This window comes from Papio anubis, chromosome 19 (genome assembly GCF_008728515.1).
Source record: "Papio anubis isolate 15944 chromosome 19, Panubis1.0, whole genome shotgun sequence".
Classification (NCBI taxonomy): Eukaryota; Metazoa; Chordata; class Mammalia; order Primates; family Cercopithecidae; genus Papio; species Papio anubis.
In genome coordinates, this window is record NC_044994.1 from 54,114,165 (window position 1) to 54,132,151 (window position 17,987).

Consider the following 17,987-nt stretch of genomic DNA (forward strand, 5'->3'; position numbering starts at 1 on the left):
CCTGGCTGCTGTACTCACAGCCTGGGATGCAACTGCTATCCTGGGCCTTCTCCTTGCCAGTCTCCTATATTGGATCCCCTTTCTCTTGGGTCCCATATCTTTGCAGTTTACAATTTTGCTAAAATACATGGAATTTCTCATTAGTAATACTATGTGCTAGAAGACAGTGGAGCAATTTTCATCACAGACTTCCATGGTGAAAGTCTATCTTGGAAAAGCTGTCATTGAAATGTAAGGGTAGAATAAAAACACTCTAAAAGGAGATGTAAATATAGTCTTATACTGAGGATTGGACTAATGAAGAGATTATAGGTTCAAGAAAAAGGGAATTACCAAAGAACAGGTGGAGGCTGACCTTGAAAAGAATTAGAGGAAAAAAGATCTTCTCATATCACCCTCCCTCCCCCAAATTAAGAAAGTTAAAATCTAAGCCATCAGAGATAACTTTGATGGTCACATCCCTTTAACTTAACAATATTATATATTATTAGGTGTGAACCTCGAATATCTGAGACAGGTCTTGGTTAATTTAGAAAGTTGATTTTGCCAAGGTTGAGGACGCGTGCTGTGACATAGCCTCAGGAGGTCCTGACAACATGTGCCCAAGATGGTCAGGGCACAGCTTGATTTTATACATTTTAGGGAGATATAAGACATCAATCAATATATGTAAGATGAACGTTGGTTCTGTTCAGAAAGGTAGGACAACTCGAAGCAGGGAGGGGACTTCCAGGTCACAGACAGGTGAGAGACAAATGGCTACACTCTTTTGAGTTTCTCATTAGTCTTTTCAAAGGAGGAAATCATATATGCATTTATCTCAGTGATCAGAGAGATGACTTCGAATAGGATGGGAGGCAAGTTTGCCCTAAGTAGTCTCTAGATTTACTTTTCCCTTTAACTTAGAGATCTTGGATCCCAAGATTTATTTTCCTTTCAAATAGGTCACTGTAATTTTTCAATCCCAATTTCCTCATAAGATTTCCAAGTATTTCTGCAAATGATGCTTTAACTTTACAAGTGATGCCACAGTTCTAGAAGACTTCTGACACATAAGGATTATGTTTTCTGTTCAAGAACAAAAATAGCATTTGTGAAAACTCACTGCTTTCTTGACTTTTGTTGACTTTGTATTGTCTTTATCTCTGCCTCTTAATATGTTCACTAATGTGCTGCAGGTGTGAACAGACATTAAACTCAGTATGGGAATACACTGATTAAATCAAAGTAAAAGCCTGAAGGCAGAAAGAATAACATTAAACTGTTAAATACTTTTTTGCCATTTAAAAATACATTGACAGTTAATATTTACTGAGCACCTAGTATGTGCCAAGTACTGCCCGCAGACACATGGATAAAAGGCATTACCTATGTCTTCAAAGAGCTTACAATATAGAGGAAAAACAAACAAGTATATAATTACAATACAGAATACTGAAGTGCCAGGAAAGAAAATGCACAAACTGCTTTGAGAAGATAGATAAAAAGGGAAACACATAAGAAGTTAAATATATACACACACACACACAAAACTTAATCTATAGTATTAGGTCACGATAATCTGCAATACTCCTTTAAAGAAGATTATTCTTCTCATATTTGAGGCTCAAAAGGATTAAGCAATATACTGGATGTCACACATCGAGTGGCAGAGCTGGAACTGGTCTTAAACCACGATGTCCTGATTCCAAATGATACACTATGCTCCAAAAGAGATTTCTTTTCCTGAAAGCATGTATTAGAAGACAAGATTTTACTTTCCTTCAACAAGATACATAATAAACATCAGTAAGATTTTTGGTTTTGTTAGGGCATTAAAAGGTAAATTTTTCTTTTTCTTGAACAGACTGCCCTTTTATTTTTTCTTTACATTTATATGGCATCAGATGCCATCGCCCATATACATTAGTATCATATTAATTTTTTTACATATATATTTTTTAAAGAGAGACAGGGTTTTGCCCTGTTGCCCAGGCTGGTCTTGAACTCCTAGCCTCAAACAATTCTCCCTATACCCAGCCTTCCAAAGTGCTAGGATTACAAGTATGAACCCACCATGCCTGGCCCAACATTACTTTGGCATGCTCAAAAACCTTCATTTGTTCACTATGAACTATCAAGCTTATTTCAAAGGCTTCAATCCAATATCCCCAGCTCCTAGCTAGTGGTCTTCTAGGTGTTCATTTCGTACACATTAGAAGAATGAAAAATAACACACCCACTATTCTAGTGTTACAGGAGATTGTGTAAAGTAAATAAGATCCGAGAAATGGACAAATCAAAAAAATCCTAGCTAAGTTGAAGTTAAAGATAAATTTTACCAGGTTAGCCACAGAAAAGTCACATCCAGGTACAGCACCAGGACAGGAAGGCTGGATTCAGAGCTGTATCTCAGGGAGGGGTGAGATGTGCTCTAAGAGAAAGAAGCTCACATTCGTTATGCCCCAAGCCACTTTGAAGTGTTGGACTAAAAAGAGAAAGTTCCTGCCTCTTTAACTAATCAGACGTAGAACGATGAAATTTTTATTCCTGCATATAAAACCAAATTTATCACCTTGGCTCTAACTAGCACCTCCTCCCAACTTCCTGCCCCATCCCAGGCACAGAAGTTTAAGTCATGATTGCTTCATCTTGTCCAGTTCCCACTTTTCTTCTTATCCAGTTAGTTTGCAAGTGTTAGAGACTCTGCCTCCTTGATGTTTCAGACATCTGGCCAATTCTTCCCTCCCCTGGATCCTTGGTTGAAGTCCTCCTCACCAATTTTCCCTGAACTCTCAACTGATTTTCCCACCTTCTCTCCAGAAACACTACTAAACAGAGATTTATCAACATGACTTTGTTCCCCTTTTTCTTCTTTTTTTTTTCCTTTACATTTATATGGCCTCGGATGCCATTGCCCGTATACATTAGTATCATACTAACTTTACTTTTTTTTACATATATATTTTTTAAATAGAGACGGGATCTTGCACTGTTGCCCAGGCTGGTCTTGAACTCCTAGCCTCAAGCAATCTTCCCCACACCCAGGCTTCCAAAGTGCTATCATTACAAGTGTCAACCACCACGCCTGGCCCAACATTACTTTGGCATGCTCAAAAACCTTCAGTTGCTCACTATGAACTATCAAGTATATTCCAAATACTTCAATCCAGTATCTCCAGCTCCTAGCTAGTGGTTTTTGTCTGGATTTCCTGCCTCTTTCATCCCTCCTCAGTCTCTTGAAGTGACCCTATTCTCTAAGCAAATTAAATTATTATTATTCTCCCAGACAGGTCCTTTGCATCCTGTATCTGCACCATGGTATCTGCGTTTTCTTTAACTTGGAATGCCCTTTTATTTTTCGGGGTCTAGTTTATAGGTTCCCTTAAGCCCGTATCCTCCTGATGGAAATCATTTCTCCCTTTTCTGATCTGGCCTAGCATTTTGTTTTTACGGGGTCCTGTAAACCCTCATCACCAACAGATCTGTGCCACAGTCAGTCACGTACTAAGCACATCTTGTATAGTCGCTCTGAGGAAGAATTCCAGTTCATCCTCTTCCTATGTAGCATTTGCCAATACCCATGGTATAAATACACCATGGCCAATTTCAAGGCATTGAGAGGCCTTGAAAGTGAGAGGCTTTGAGGCATTGAGAGGCTGTGGTGAAAGGTGATAGGAGCTGACCCCAGCACACTACTGTTTGTTTCTTTGTAAAATGAGGAAATAAAACATTTAATGTGGAATTCTTATAAAGATTAAATGACAAAGTAAATGTAAATTACCTGATACAGCCTGGCATAAACACTCCATGTCATTACCTCTGCTGTTATTGCTTCTGTTATTGCTGCTGCTGCTACACTATTATTGTTAATAATGGTATTTATACCTATGCCTATTCCTATTATTATTTCTATCACTAGGATTAATGGTAATATCTCCCTCCTAAACTGTAAACTCCTTGAAGGAAGAAAAGGAAACCAGTATCTATTGAGCATCTACTATTGTTCAGGCACAAGACTTTAACCATCTCTCAAATGTCTAAGAGTTTCATATTTTTTTTTTCTCAGTTAATTACAATCACCCTGTGAGACAGAGTCTATAATTACCTCCAGTTTGTAAATGACAAACAGAGACGTAAAGAGTTTAAGTCACTTGTTCAAGATTACATAGCTAGTAAGTGGTAGGGCTGAAACTCACTAAAGTTTGTCTGGCTTTGCAATCCATTCTTTGATCAAACATATTGATACTCAAGATTTAAGTCTGACGTTTAGGCAGCAAACTTACCTTTGCCAAAAAATCTTCTTCCTGTGAATTATTTTTTTATGGGTCCAGGGAAAACTACAGGATTTTCCTAACTTCCTAAAACGCTGTACAAAGGCAAAGTCATAAGAAAAAACACTGAGTAGCAATTACCTGCAACTTCTTATCAAAGAATGTTAGCTACATAATTTCATTTTAAATACAAGCTTTCTATGAAGAATGAGCACAGATTTAATGCAATTATAAATGTCACATAAAACGAGAAATTAGTAGGCATGTGGAACAAGTCTCAGAAATCAAAATTGATCATTCTTGTCTAACTGTAGTCAGAGAAATTGCCCACAGACTGGGCTATAGTTTCATTAGCTTGATTAAAAGTGAAAACTGGAGGAAGGGTAAAGTAGGTCAAAAACTTCCTGACTCCTTAAGGATTAAAACATTTACCAGATACTAAGTATGGGTGAAAGGATCAGTAAGAAACTATCTGCCAGCCTTGGTGGATAGGGAAAGAAAGACAGGGCACCCTGAACTGCAAAAATTGATTATAACAAGAATGAAAAGCACAGAGGAATTGGGCATGAACTCTAGAGCAAGGATTTCTAAAGTGAAAATGCCTTTATTTATGACCCAAGCTAGGGAATTCATAGCTAGAGGGTCAGCATGTATATAGGTAACATACGGCAAGTTTTATTATGGGACTGACCAAGTTTTTCAAACCCAGGGCTCTTAATTATATAATTCAAGCTTACTACCAATTTTTTTTTGCTCTACTACACACACACACACACACACACATACACACACATATGCACATCCCTACCATTATACAAAATGAGATATTGTTCCTAAACTTCAATTAAGCTACTGTGTACCTTCCCCTCACCCACATCCACTCCATACTTCCATTTACGGCTCCCAGTTTCATTTAGAAAACAGCACTCTCACATAAACTAGTAGGGTGGTGGGAAGGAGAGGGAAAATAAGTAGGAGTGGTGGGAAAGGGAAGATTTCAGAGAACTGGCAATGGCCTGAGTGAACATGATAACAGCTGAACCTTTAGGCTCGGGAGTGCCACCATTTTTGAGGAACTTGGTGGAGAAGGAATTCATAGAAAGATAAATAATGAAAATTAGAATAAGCAAGAGTGGTGACCATCTTTTCTAAGAAATCTCCATGGAAATTAAGTATTATTTTTCTTCTTCTGTTCAATTTCTTAAAAATGTAATACTGTAATCCCTCAGTTCTGCATACACCATCAACATATTAACAGCTTCTCTGAGGAGTGAGGGAGGCCTACTATGAGAACATTAAATAAGTAAACATTAATGTTTAAGATATATCTTACTTCAGAAAGGTTAAGTTGGGAGGAGGGGTGTGGTGAGGCAGGTGAGGGTTAGGTAGGGGAGTGGAAGTGAGAGTACAACTTAAAATTCAGCCAATCTAGTACCTGGACTACCTCTTCTGGCCCTGCTGAGAGTTGGCTGCCTCCACAGATGGGTGGCTTTGGGTGGGCTGGTGAGTTGATGACCACAAAAGGGCCATGGAGCTTCCATTCACCTAATGACTGTCCCAGAAGAAACTGTGATGGATAGAACCTCTGTAGTAAATGAAAATTAAGCTATCACTGTTACTTATGGAAAAAGCTTCAAAAATGCACTTAGAAGACAGACTTTATGGAGATCTTAGCTATTACAACAAAACATGACAGTGTATCATAAGGTGCATCAACATTCAATCAGAATACAGCTCAATGTCATAGGGCTAGTCCACCTCCCAATCAAGGTTCTCTCTTGAGAAACAGAAACAAACCCACTTAGATTAGGAGTTAAAATCCTTATGTATAGAGTACAGAAGAAATATAATAAAAACTTAGTAAATGAAAACAACTTCCGTTCAGAGAACTGTGTCCCCTTTCAGCATATAAAACCATACTACCCACCCTGTCCAAGACAGACCCCTAGTGATGGACTTTGGTCAGTAGCACAAACATACACAAACAAATCCAGGAATGTTGAAAGTGTATTTACAGAAGCACTAAAACTTTTTTCTTTATGGGATTCTGCAATGGGAATATTGTTGTTTGTGAACCATACACATTGAAATACACGAACAACTTTTTACTCCAATTTACACCCGTGACCACCTGTGTCACTCTCTGGGGTTTTGCACTGTTTACAAAAGGATTTTAATTCCTAAGTAAAACGGGTTTGTTGCTATTTCCCAAGCGAGAACCTTGATTGGGAGGTGGAATAGCATTATGACATTAAGTTGCATTCTGATTTAATGTTGATGCACTTTACGGTACACTGTCATGTTTCACTGTACTATCTAAGATCTCTACAAAGTCTCTCTTTTCTTTTAAGTGCATTTTTGAGGCTCTTTCTATAAGTAAAAATGAAAGTTTAAGAAGTTTAGCTCTTAAAACCATGACACTACTGTCTGCATTTACCTCTCTTAAAGGCATTAGGCCAAATCAGAACATTGAAACACCCCGTCGTCTTCTTATATGGAGTCACAAACAGAGTCGATTGACTGCTTCTACAGAGATGTCATTTGAGCTTTGCTAAGTAGTACTTGCATTAACCATGAAAAGCTCAGGAAAACTGGAATAATGAGGAAAGAAATCAGAGCAAGACCACAAAAGCCCAGTTCATTTCAAGGAAAAAGCAGTAACCATCCCTCCCCACTACATTTTAAATATCACAATGAATTTAAGTAACAAAATAAACAATTCACTGAGAGCACACTTTATGTACAACTTTAATTTCTTCCTACTGTGTTCATTACCAAGCTGTTTTCTTTCTTTAGGGAGGATGAGGGGGAAACTTTTAAAAGACTCATTTAACGCAGAAGTCAATTTCCACTAATGTATTCTTCATGTGGCATATGTAGTCTTCCAAAGCAGATCTACATATACAAATACACATGTATCAGTATCTTCTTTTATAAGAACAACAGCAATTAGCCCACCCCAAACACATTATTGCTATTCATATCCTGTAGGGAAAAAACATGAATATGAGAACCACCTCACTTAAATGCAAACTGAGTAGTATTTCTGATAGAACTGTTTTGTAAAAAACACCTCTAATTGTGAAAAGAATAATGCAACTATTGTATAACCCAGCTTCCACCTTCTAGAAAGTTAGGCAGGGAGTCTTTTTCATGCATTGATCCCCGAGGAAGCAGAAATAAAGTGCTTTGCATCAACTGTTGCTATCAAGTTATGTAAGACAGAAAGAGTTGGTATGACACTGTGGTCTTTGTGACTTTGGGTGTGTGAAGGTACCAGTGGCTTTCAGAGAATCACCAAGGGTTCCCCAGGTCAAGATCCCACAGCCACCTTTGTACGTGTTCAGTGGAGGGGAGGAAAGTAAGAATTTGCACTACTGTGTAGGAGGCCAAAGTAGAAAAGAGAGGGAGATGAAAACAGAGGCAACCTGACCGCCTAGAAAATATTCATCACAGATTTCAAAGAAGGCTCTTCTTCTTCAGCTCTTCAGATCATGCCTCAGGTAGGGGGATAGGGGGTTTTAATTGGCAGGAACACATGCCTTGTTTGTTAGAAATCGGGAATATAAAAGACACTACTTAAATTTCCTCAAATCTCATTTTGTACATAAAATGTAGCCAGTGGAAGCAGGAGAGGAGACATCTGCAGTACCACACATGCATGTATACGCACTCTTAGATTCAAAGCAAGTTACTACAACTAGCCAGAGAAAATAACAGACATGTGTGCTTAGGCAAAATATAGGTAAGAAACAAAGATATTAAAGGGAATACACACACATACACACACACACATACAGAGAGAGAGAGAGAGTGTGAGTGAGTTCTAACTTTAATCAACGCAACCCACAAAATAATTTTCTCTACCATTGAAGAGTTTTCTAATAACTAGCCCTTCATTAAATCTCCTCAGATGGAATGCCAATGTTTGGTTATTACAGAATTAGACTGAGCCAGAATCTGGTACCAGACGGTACTTATCACAGATGTAGAGATCTGAAAAATAGCAGATACACATTATAAGCCCTTTCAGAATTCTGGCCCCAAAGGTGCCCATAAAATAGATATTTCTGGCTTAGCTACATGATTTTTACATATGACCTAGGTACTTGATCTGACTGTTCAAGTTCGGTTGGTACCTTAGTCATTTACAGGGCACTTTTGCCTGCATGATCCCATCAGATTCTTGTGATGGTCCAGTGAGGTATGTGGAAGTATTACTGTCCCTGCTTAATAGATGAGGAAACTGAAATTCATACAAGTAAATAAGTCAGAGGTAATGAAGATAGAACCAGTAACCAAACTGCCTCTTAAGTCTAATGCACTTTGAGGAATTATAGATATGTTGTGTCTTACAATATACAGAATGTTGCTTCAATGGTTTACTAATGACAGTATTCTGGCAGTGGCTTTTTTTTTTTTTTTTTTTTTGGCAATGTCCTTTAGTCTGCCTTCTAGGTCTCTAAAACAGCACAGCTATGTCTCACTAATCTTTCTCATCAATTCATTTCCTGGGTTAAGTTCCTTCTTCCAGAACATCTCCCTGTAGACAGGGATCAGAGAAACATGAACCGGGTTTCTCTGTTCCCAAGGGAAGATGTCCACCATCCAAAGAGAGAGAAAACAGCGAATATTTGGTAACTCACCTGCTAGCAGCACCGTTGTTCTTTATTAGCAAACACATTGCCCTCAATAAGGGGCACCTGGCTTGCTTTTTCTTAACAATCAATCTGCCTTCAGAGCTGGAGCTCGTAAGAGGCACAGCCTCCCATTCTGTTACAAAAATTCTACGGTCTCCTCAGCTACTTTCTCCTTATCACTTCTCATTAAAGTGATTTCTTATACAGAAATGAAATGGCATATTGTATTAAATAGTTATAAAATATTTTAAAATTTCAATCATGAGTATTTGAGAGGAAGCTGAAACCAGTTCTGATGACGACAGGTGGAAGGTAGTAATTGAGTTAGCATCAATGCATTCACTTCAAACCACTTGTAGAAATGAAGTGTTATTTAGTTGCATGGAGCTGCAATCTCCAAATACACACATTTGTTCTCAGATGACAGCAGTTCTTCAAATTAACAGTGAAAATATTAAGCCAAAGGAAGACATTTTGGTTGTTTTGACAGGTTGACTTGAGTGTTACGCCATCTCATTAAACCAAGCCAAATAAGGGAAGAAAAGATAGATGAGGCCAAAGCCCAGGAGTGAGGTCACAAGCTAAATGTGACTGCAGAGCAACAAAAGTTTGACTGAGAAAGATGTGTCCCCAGGGTAGAAGTCCCTTTGCCTAAATGAGTCCTTCAGGTCAAGAAAGGAAATTTGTTGACTACATTCTCTTAGCTTGCTCCCATAGGCAGGAGACTAATAGCACTTTAAAGTCTGTTGTGAAGGATATAATGATTAACTGACCATTTAAATCCTAGAAAGGTCACATTAGCAGCCCCTATCAGTGCTTCGGAGCCAAAGCAGCAGGGTGTGAAACTTGAAATCCACTACGAGCTCAGAAAATGATTAAACTGAGAAGTGATCCATGGCTGCTTATAAATGAAGCCCAAGATTCCTAGCATTATCAATAAGAGCGTAGGCACAAGATCATTGTGGGTGACAAAAAAAAAAAAAAAAAAGGGTAGTTGGATTATCCTATTTTTTTAATAAGCAAAGAAAAGCAGTTGGGCTAATGGAAATATTAGTTATTAGCTCTATATTTGGTAAATGAATGCTGCTTTTAAGAGTTTAAGAGGCTGTCTAATCATAAATATTTCAAAAAGCACACTATTAATTCAAACCAATCAATAATACAGCATAACCCTCCAGCTAAGTTACTAGTGAGAAGAAATTTATTTATCAGTTTTATTCCCACCAAATCTATATCCAAAGGTTTGGGATTGATTATAGCAAGATGTGTTGTCTTATTATCAAAATAGTATTTATTACTCACACATTTCTAAAGCAATAACCTGTTATGACTTTTTAACTCATTGAGTAGAAAGCTGAATATTTACTGACATTTCTTGAAAACCTGCAACCCGCCTGCAGGAAAGAATCTGACATCATCACACTGTGTTTTCCTTAACTTGACAGGAAGTCAACTTCAAGCAGATTGACTTGAAGCGGGATCTCATTTGGGAAGCGTAAGTGTCCAATAAAAACTGTGTGTTTTTTTTAAATTTGGAAAACACTCAAGTTCCAGTTGCTTATAATTCTCCTCCACTTTCTGAAAACCTGGCAATCCCATGTGGACTTCTGGTAGAATGAGCAATGCAAAGAACTGGCTTGGACTTGGCATGTCCTTGTACTTCTGGGGACTGATGGACCTTACAACCACCGTTCTCTCGGGTACCCCAACACCACAAGGTGAATTAGAAGCACTCCTGTCAGACAAGCCACAGTCACATCAGCGGTCCAAAAGGAGCTGGGTTTGGAACCAGTTTTTCGTTCTGGAAGAGTACACTGGGACTGACCCTTTGTATGTCGGCAAGGTAAGAAATGCCAAGTAGAAATGACCCGGGTATTGGATATTGAAATTGAATATGAATTAAATATGGAAGTTCACCTAGCCTGTATCTGAGGCCTGAGAGAAACTGGAACAAGTGGTACATTACTTGACACCTAGCTAAAATGTAACTTCCGCTTTGTCAGATACCAGTCAGAAAGGAAAAATTTATTTCCTTGTCCATGTCTCTCTTATGAATGGGAAAAACTGGGAACTGGGATTTGGAAGAAAAGGCTCAGACCCTGCAAGAGCTATTCAGGTCCTAAAAGAGGCAGCAGTTGTTGTTTGGGAATGATAGAATGGGGAAGAGGGAAATTTGGAAATGCAAGAAGAGTACAGGGTTTTTTGCTTTGTGTTTTTGTGGGGTTTTTTCAGAGCATTTCCAGAGGTATTGCCTGAGGTGCAAATTTAATGAAAAAAATAAAAATAAAACATTTTTCATTTCAGAAGATCTTAGCATGTGCTTTAGGATAGCTGCAGACAATAAATATATTTATAAATGTTATATTTGAATTCTCTTGATTTAATCTATCATTATTTCATCTTTAATCCTGAATTCTTCCTATGTTTACTTTATTGGGGTGTTAATTACAGACTATTTTGTGAAAGCAACCAAGTGAGAGAATAGGAGACAAGGAACTAATTAGAAAATAAATAATTCATTCAAATGGTAACTTAAACTCTTGTTTAGCACAGAGGCTGGGAGCATGGGTTTCAGATTCAAACACAGGTGAGTTCAAAGCCCAGTCCTGCAATTATTTCTAGAGTGACTTTGGACAGGTCACCAAGCCCTGCTCACCTCAGCTTCCTCAAATTTGAATGACGAGGATGAGAGAACTGTTCCTTCTCAAGTGTTGTCTACCCAGGCTCTTTCACCAGTGTCCACTTACTTCTTAACCCAGGTATATGGCTTCAGTCCCCACCACTGACCCAAAGCTGTGTTTTCATTATTTCCCAAGACCTCCCTACTGCCCAATCCAATGGCTTCATTTTACGACACCTCTCAGTCACAACCTCAGACACTGATGACCTGTCTCCCCTTGACTCATTGTCCTCTCTGTGCCATGACCTTCACAATCCCGTTTTTCCTTCTTTTGTCTCAGCCGTGTCTGTGGGTCCTCTCCTTCCACCTGACCCCAATTGTTGGTGGGCTTGTCAGCTTTGCCCCAGCCTCTTCTCCACAGGCTCATTCCCTGGGTGAACTCGCCACCTCTGCAGTTTTGAATGCCATGTCTATGCCAGTGAATGCAAAACCTCTATCTCTGGCTTAGACCACTTCGGGTTATAAATCCTACTGCATATGTGACATCTCCACAATTTTCACTCATAGGCCTTTCCACTGCAGTGTGTCCAGTAAGAAACTCTTCTTTTTTTCTTCTAAACACAGTCTGCCCCATCACCCATCCATCACCTAGTTCCTAAAACCAGAGACCCGGGGATCATTCCTCCCTTTCCCCTGCCCGCACATTCTCTCCCTCTGCAAATTCTGCTAGTCCTATGCCAGAATCAACCCCAAATCCTGCATTTCTCTTACCCCTGCTTCCACCATCATCTGTCACCTGGGCAAATATCTAGCCTCCCAACCAGTCTCTTCATGTCCACCCGCACCTCCCTCCAATCTGTTCTCCACCATGGTCTGTTTAAAATTTAAGTCAGATCATGTCACTCCTCTACTTACTCCTCTCCACTGTTTTCCCACTGTGCGTTGAATCCTCCAGACACCTCCCCACAGCTTACAAGACCACTCCTTTCTGGATCAGCCTGCCTCCTGGCACCCACCCACAGCCCATGCTACTCTCTCCCTCATTCTCATGTTGCAGGGGTATGACCTTCGGGACTTCCTGCAACCTGGCAAGCACTGCCTTTATTGCTCCCCCATAATGAAATGCCCTTCCGCTGGCTTCTCTCATGTCTTCCTTGACCACTCTCTAAGGCAAGCCCCTCTGTTAGACTCTCTTTCACAGCCCTAATCACAACCACCATATTTGATTTGTTTTTTTATTTACATGTTTATTGTCTGAAGCCTCTGACTAAAACTAGAAGCTCAGTGAAAGCAAGAACATTGCTCCTATATTATCCCCAAGGCCTAACACAGCATTTATCTTGTAGAACGTGCTCAAGATGATATTTAATAAATGAAGGTCTCACTGGGTAGTAAGGATTAAGTAAGCTAATGCATGTAAAGCACTTTGCACAGTACTCAATCCAGAGTAAAATTTTAATTATCCTTTACCTGTAGTAGTAAATAGTACTATAGTAGCGATAGTATTAACAGTGATAACAGTAACAGTAGTTTAAGGAGTTCATTATGGGAACTCAACAGTTCAGTAATACCTAATGCAGCTGCAAACCCCTTGGCCTCAAAACCTGTGAGTTTTTGTTGACTTCTCCTTTCCTTATCTCCTTTATCCTTCACATGCAATCGGTCCCCATATCTGCCAATATTTCCCTGCCAGTTTCTCTCGGATGCATCTCCTCCTCTCTAGGCTCTGTCATGACCATGATCCTTTGTTCTCCCTGATTAGATTAACTAAGCTGGTGCTGCCTGTCTTCCTGTAGAGAGACTCTTCCCGTCCCTCCTCCAGGGTGCTCAGCACATTCCTCTCCCTGAAGCACCCTTTCCATCATGTTGCTCCTCTGATTAAGAAAGCACTGTAACTCTTGAATGCTATCAGAGCTCCTAGCATACAGTTCAAGGACTTCCTCCTCCCTCACTCAGCCCTCTCGCACAATTTCGCAAATCAGGTCCCCATCCCAATCGAGCTGGACCTCCTTAACTTGTTCTGCCACACATACCACGTTTGTCCCTGGCCCCACACATGTGCCCACGCTGCTGCTCTGCCCAGGACAGGCCCTGACTTCCGCTCATCAGGCCACATTCAAATTCTCAAAGTTTTAGCTTAAAATCAGACAATTCTATCATGAACACATATTGCACCTACTCAGAATTCCAAAGGCTTCTAGCTTCTCCATATCTATATAACATTTCTTCCAAATAGACATACATGGCCACTGCTAAGTTCAAGAAAAGAGTATGTTTGTATTCAGCAATTTTCAGTAATTACTTATGTGCACATACAATTTAGTGCTCTATTCCCTCCTCCCAAGGGTAGAAATTGAGACGCCACTCCCCAACTTTGTCCATATCTCCCCGACGCTGAGTACTTGGCACAGAACTGGCCACAAAGAGTGCAGAAGAAAAAGGTAGCTAACGTTTTATTGGACTACCACAGTACTATGTGTCGGTCACATTCACATCAAAGCAGATCATTTAATCATTATAACAATGCTGTGAGGTGAGTATAACACAGGGAACTAGGCTCAGAGAGGTTATTCACGTTCATTGCCCAAAGTTACACCAAAGGTAGCAGGGAAAGCCCGGGCTGAAATATACATTGCTCCTACCCCAAAGCCCTGGCTTTCCTTTACCTTGCCTTGTCTGTGGCCAGTGGCTTTAGACTAAGCCCAGAGGATACACACAGGAGTCAGTGGTGTTTAGGAGGGATCAGGAATCTGAGCCAGGCTGCTTCCTGAACCCTTTATCTCTGACGCTGGGTAGTTCTTAGCTGTGTAGCACCCTTGAGTACTCACAATTAGTGCTCGCCCTTTCCAAATAACCTCAACCAAGATACAAGACACCCATTTATCTCAATAGTCATCTGATCCAATCCTCACACCAGCAACCAAGCAAAGATTTTTACCCTGCATGTGTTACCTCTACATGAAGAAGATAATCATATATTCACTTACTCAGACACTTTTCCCCGTTACTTTCTTTTGAAAGGGAATATCCACTTTCATTCTCTTTACCCAGGGGCATTCTGCTTGTCACCTTGAGCTCCGGAAGATGTCTGTTTAGAGAGCTTGCCGGAGTTATTTGCTTATTTCAGAAAGGAGTATGGCAACAATTATCAGCTGTAATTGGTATGGCCTTACAAAATCCACACTGGGCTTTCCAGGGACAAGGCGGTGTCGAGTTAAAGCTAGATTATATTGACATATGCAAAGAGAGGGATGCTGAGAGCTTGTGCTTGTGCACGAATCTGTGGGTCCAAATCATGCCGAGGTTAACAACTATGCAGAAGCTGCCTGACCACAAACTATAAGCACTGACTGCATTCTGGAAACTATTCAAGGCACTCTGAAAGATGACAAAAGGAGTGAACACCATTCTTGTTTTCGAAATCCTCAATCAGCTAAGATTCTTCAGAACCTGCTTGTACTTCCCATCACTCACTACTCCTTTGGCTGAAGATCTTAAAGACTAAAGAATGGTTAGGATAAATGAGACATTCACTTGTCTTATTCTGCCTAAAATATTTTTTTAGGAAGAAAAAAAATATTTTCCCAAGATATACATAACTGTGCTGCTGACTCTGCTCAGAAGCTTCTTACCTTCCTCCAAATAGCTGGTATACAGTCAGTGTTAGTCGAATTAAATATGGATAAATATAAAACATTTTTATTACACTGCCGATTTGCTGAGTGACTTGGAGAAAAGCTGTTAATGTCTGTTCTTTGCAATTTTTGAAACCAAATGTGTATTCTATGGCTGGTAAAGCGGAATATTAAATGTGCATTGCTGCATGGGTTATTAAGCTGGTGTCTCTCAGCCCCATGCTCACTTTTCCACACTCTGCTTTGGGTACTGGGGCTGAAACTCTCCAAGCCATAATTTCTCCTCTTCCAACCAGCTCCTCTCCCAGGTAGGTTCTGCCTGCCTGTAGAAGGTACTAGAGGGAGCCCAGGAGGCAGGACGAGGGAAGAGTGACTTGCTCCTCATCACACCTACTTCTAAGAGGTCTGAATCCCAGGGAACAGGGACACCTCCTCCAAGCTCCTGAGGCCCCAGCCCAAGGGGCAGCACTCCTTCCTCAGGGGTCTCAGGCCCGGCCTCAAGGGGCTCCCCTCCAAACCTGCAGATGCCAGAATCCCCACCTCTGTCCTGTGTTGCCCCAGCCAGAGGGGCACTGGCTGTTTTTCCTGGAGTTGCGCTCTCTCTCTCTCTGATGCCTCCGGGCTTCCTTTTGGCCTTTCAGTCCTCCACTCCAAATTCTCCCTGCTGAAACCAGGTGCGAGTTTTTTTCCCTGACTAGACCACGAACTGATGGGCAGGCGTATGGGCCTCAGAAACCACCTCTGTGTAAGCAGATCCTGACATGCCTCAAAGTGGAGAGCTTCCTTCTTCCCTCTCCCTCTCCTGCCCTGCTCATGTGCACACTTGCACGTGCAGACCGGCGCTCCGAACCTCCTGGAAAGGTGCTCCTAGCTCTTTTCTTTTTTTTTTTGAAACGGAGTCTCACTCTGTCACCCAGGCTGGAGTGCAGTGGTGCGATCTCTGCTCACTGCAAGCTCCGCCTCCCGGGTTCACGTCATTCTCCTGCCTCAGCCTCCCGAGTAGCTGGGACTACAGGCGCCCGCCACCATGCCCAGGTAATTTTTTTTTGTATTTTTAGTAGAGACAGGGTTTCACCTTGTTAGCCAGGATGGTCTCGATCTCCTGACCTCGTGATCCCCCCACCTCGGCCTCCCAAAGTGCTGGGATTACAGGCTTGAGCCACCGCGGCCAGCTGCTCCAGGGCTAGCACCATCCACACGGAACTTTCGCCCTCCCCCAGACCCTTCTTCCAAAAGAGTTTCATTATGCACTTACAAGAGTCTTGTCAGGCCACAACAAGATGAATGTCACACGGAAAGCGAAGGCCTCACACCCGAGCCTCAGCCCAGACTCCATGTGGCACCAGCCAGCTCCCAGGAGTCAGGGGCACCCTGCCCTGAGCTCTGCTGCTGTCCCTTCTTAAAATGCTTAAAGCACGCTTACCTGCCGCCTGCTGGGATCACAGGTGTGCTGAGTATTTCAAGGATCACGGAACAAAAGGTTTTATTTGATACATATTGCACCTCGGAACAGTCCTGGGGTGGCCCTTCTGTCAGCTTCTATTTTTCCTTCCCTACACAATCAGCAGTGCCCTAAATTAAACCAATTGTATTAAAACTCCTATGCCACCATGCCATAAAATTACATACATACACTGTTGTATATGTAAACATACACCTATATGCATACGTATACATTTTTTAAATTTAAAACACCTTCTGAAATCCTTGTTCTGCCCACACTTCTGTTCCTCTGCCTGAGAACACAGTTCCCAACGGAATAGATTTTCATTTATTTGTACCCAGGTCCAAATGAAATGGCTTTCTGTTCTACACAAGAGTTGGGCACCTCTACTGTTTATAACTGCATAAACAGAAGATTTGGATTGAAAAAAAAAAAGAAAGAAAGAAAAAAGAAAATACTGTATACAAAATGAGGAAATGTGAGAACTTCATATTCTAAATAAAATAAGTAGAGAAAAGTCCACAACTATTTTTTCAGTCAGTTTTATTCCCTTAGTTCCCTTTTCTAGATAAGACACAGCTGAGTTCCTCCAGGCAGCAAAACCGTTGCCTGCATGATTTGGCCGTGAGTCAATCTGAGTTCAGCTCAAAGCCAGCCACAGCCTCCAAACCCATCCCCGTCGGAGGCTGTTGTGGATGCATTTGCAGGTGTTTTATTGGTGATCATGCCGTTTAATCCTCAGAGTAACACTGTCTCAGCCATGCTTCAGGTGGCCTTCCGCAGCTTTTACCACGAGACTGTGCATGACAAAAAAGCCAACAGGTTGTTTTTCCTCTCTGCCACCCTCCTGGAGGTCTGCAGGGAGCAGAGAAGAGCTGAGTGTGCTAATACCGTTTTCTCCATTCACGTGTATCATGGCTGGCCCCATTTATGGCCTTCCTATGATGGGAAAAGTACTGTGCTGGGTGTCTCCACTGCATTAATCTCTAATGATCCCAGTGACCCTTCAGAATAAGTATTAGTGTTGTCCTCACATTTCTAAGGAAATTAATGGTTATAAACATAAAATAACTCATCAAGGGCCCTGAATTTATAACTGGCCTAGACAGTGTTCAGGCCAGATACATTGGACTCCCTGCCCCAGGCCTAATGCTGGCTATTTTATGAACTAATCTCATGAACTTCACTCTGGACTATGCAAAGTGCTAACAACCCAGGCAACAACGCAGTGGCTGACTACATTTAACTAATTGTTTTGTTACCACCTTTAGAAAGAGACCATTACCTATAGGGTTACTCAAAATTACAGGGTTCTTGCCACCTATACATACTATCTGCAATTCAGTAGATATTATAGACGCAGAAATATGTTTATAGGCCTGAGATTTTAAACAT

At 41.0% G+C, this 17,987-nt stretch overlaps 1 protein-coding gene across 7 annotated transcripts in view; it reads left to right on the forward strand.

The window, feature by feature from the left end:
• CDH20 (cadherin 20) overlaps positions 1-17,987 on the forward strand; it is a 217,374-nt gene that overhangs the window by 145,480 nt on the left and 53,907 nt on the right. For 3 of the 7 annotated variants that reach the window (XM_009192835.4, XM_003914440.5, XM_009192829.4), the window contains exon 2: positions 10,339-10,736. In XM_009192835.4, the coding sequence (XP_009191099.2) occupies positions 10,491-10,736 (246 nt within the window). In that variant the 5' untranslated portion in view covers positions 10,339-10,490. Of the gene's footprint in view, positions 1-1,998; positions 10,737-17,987 lie in introns of those variants that run through there. The other 4 variants (XM_009192833.4, XM_009192834.4, XM_021930183.2 and 1 more) reach the window with 3 other exon arrangements.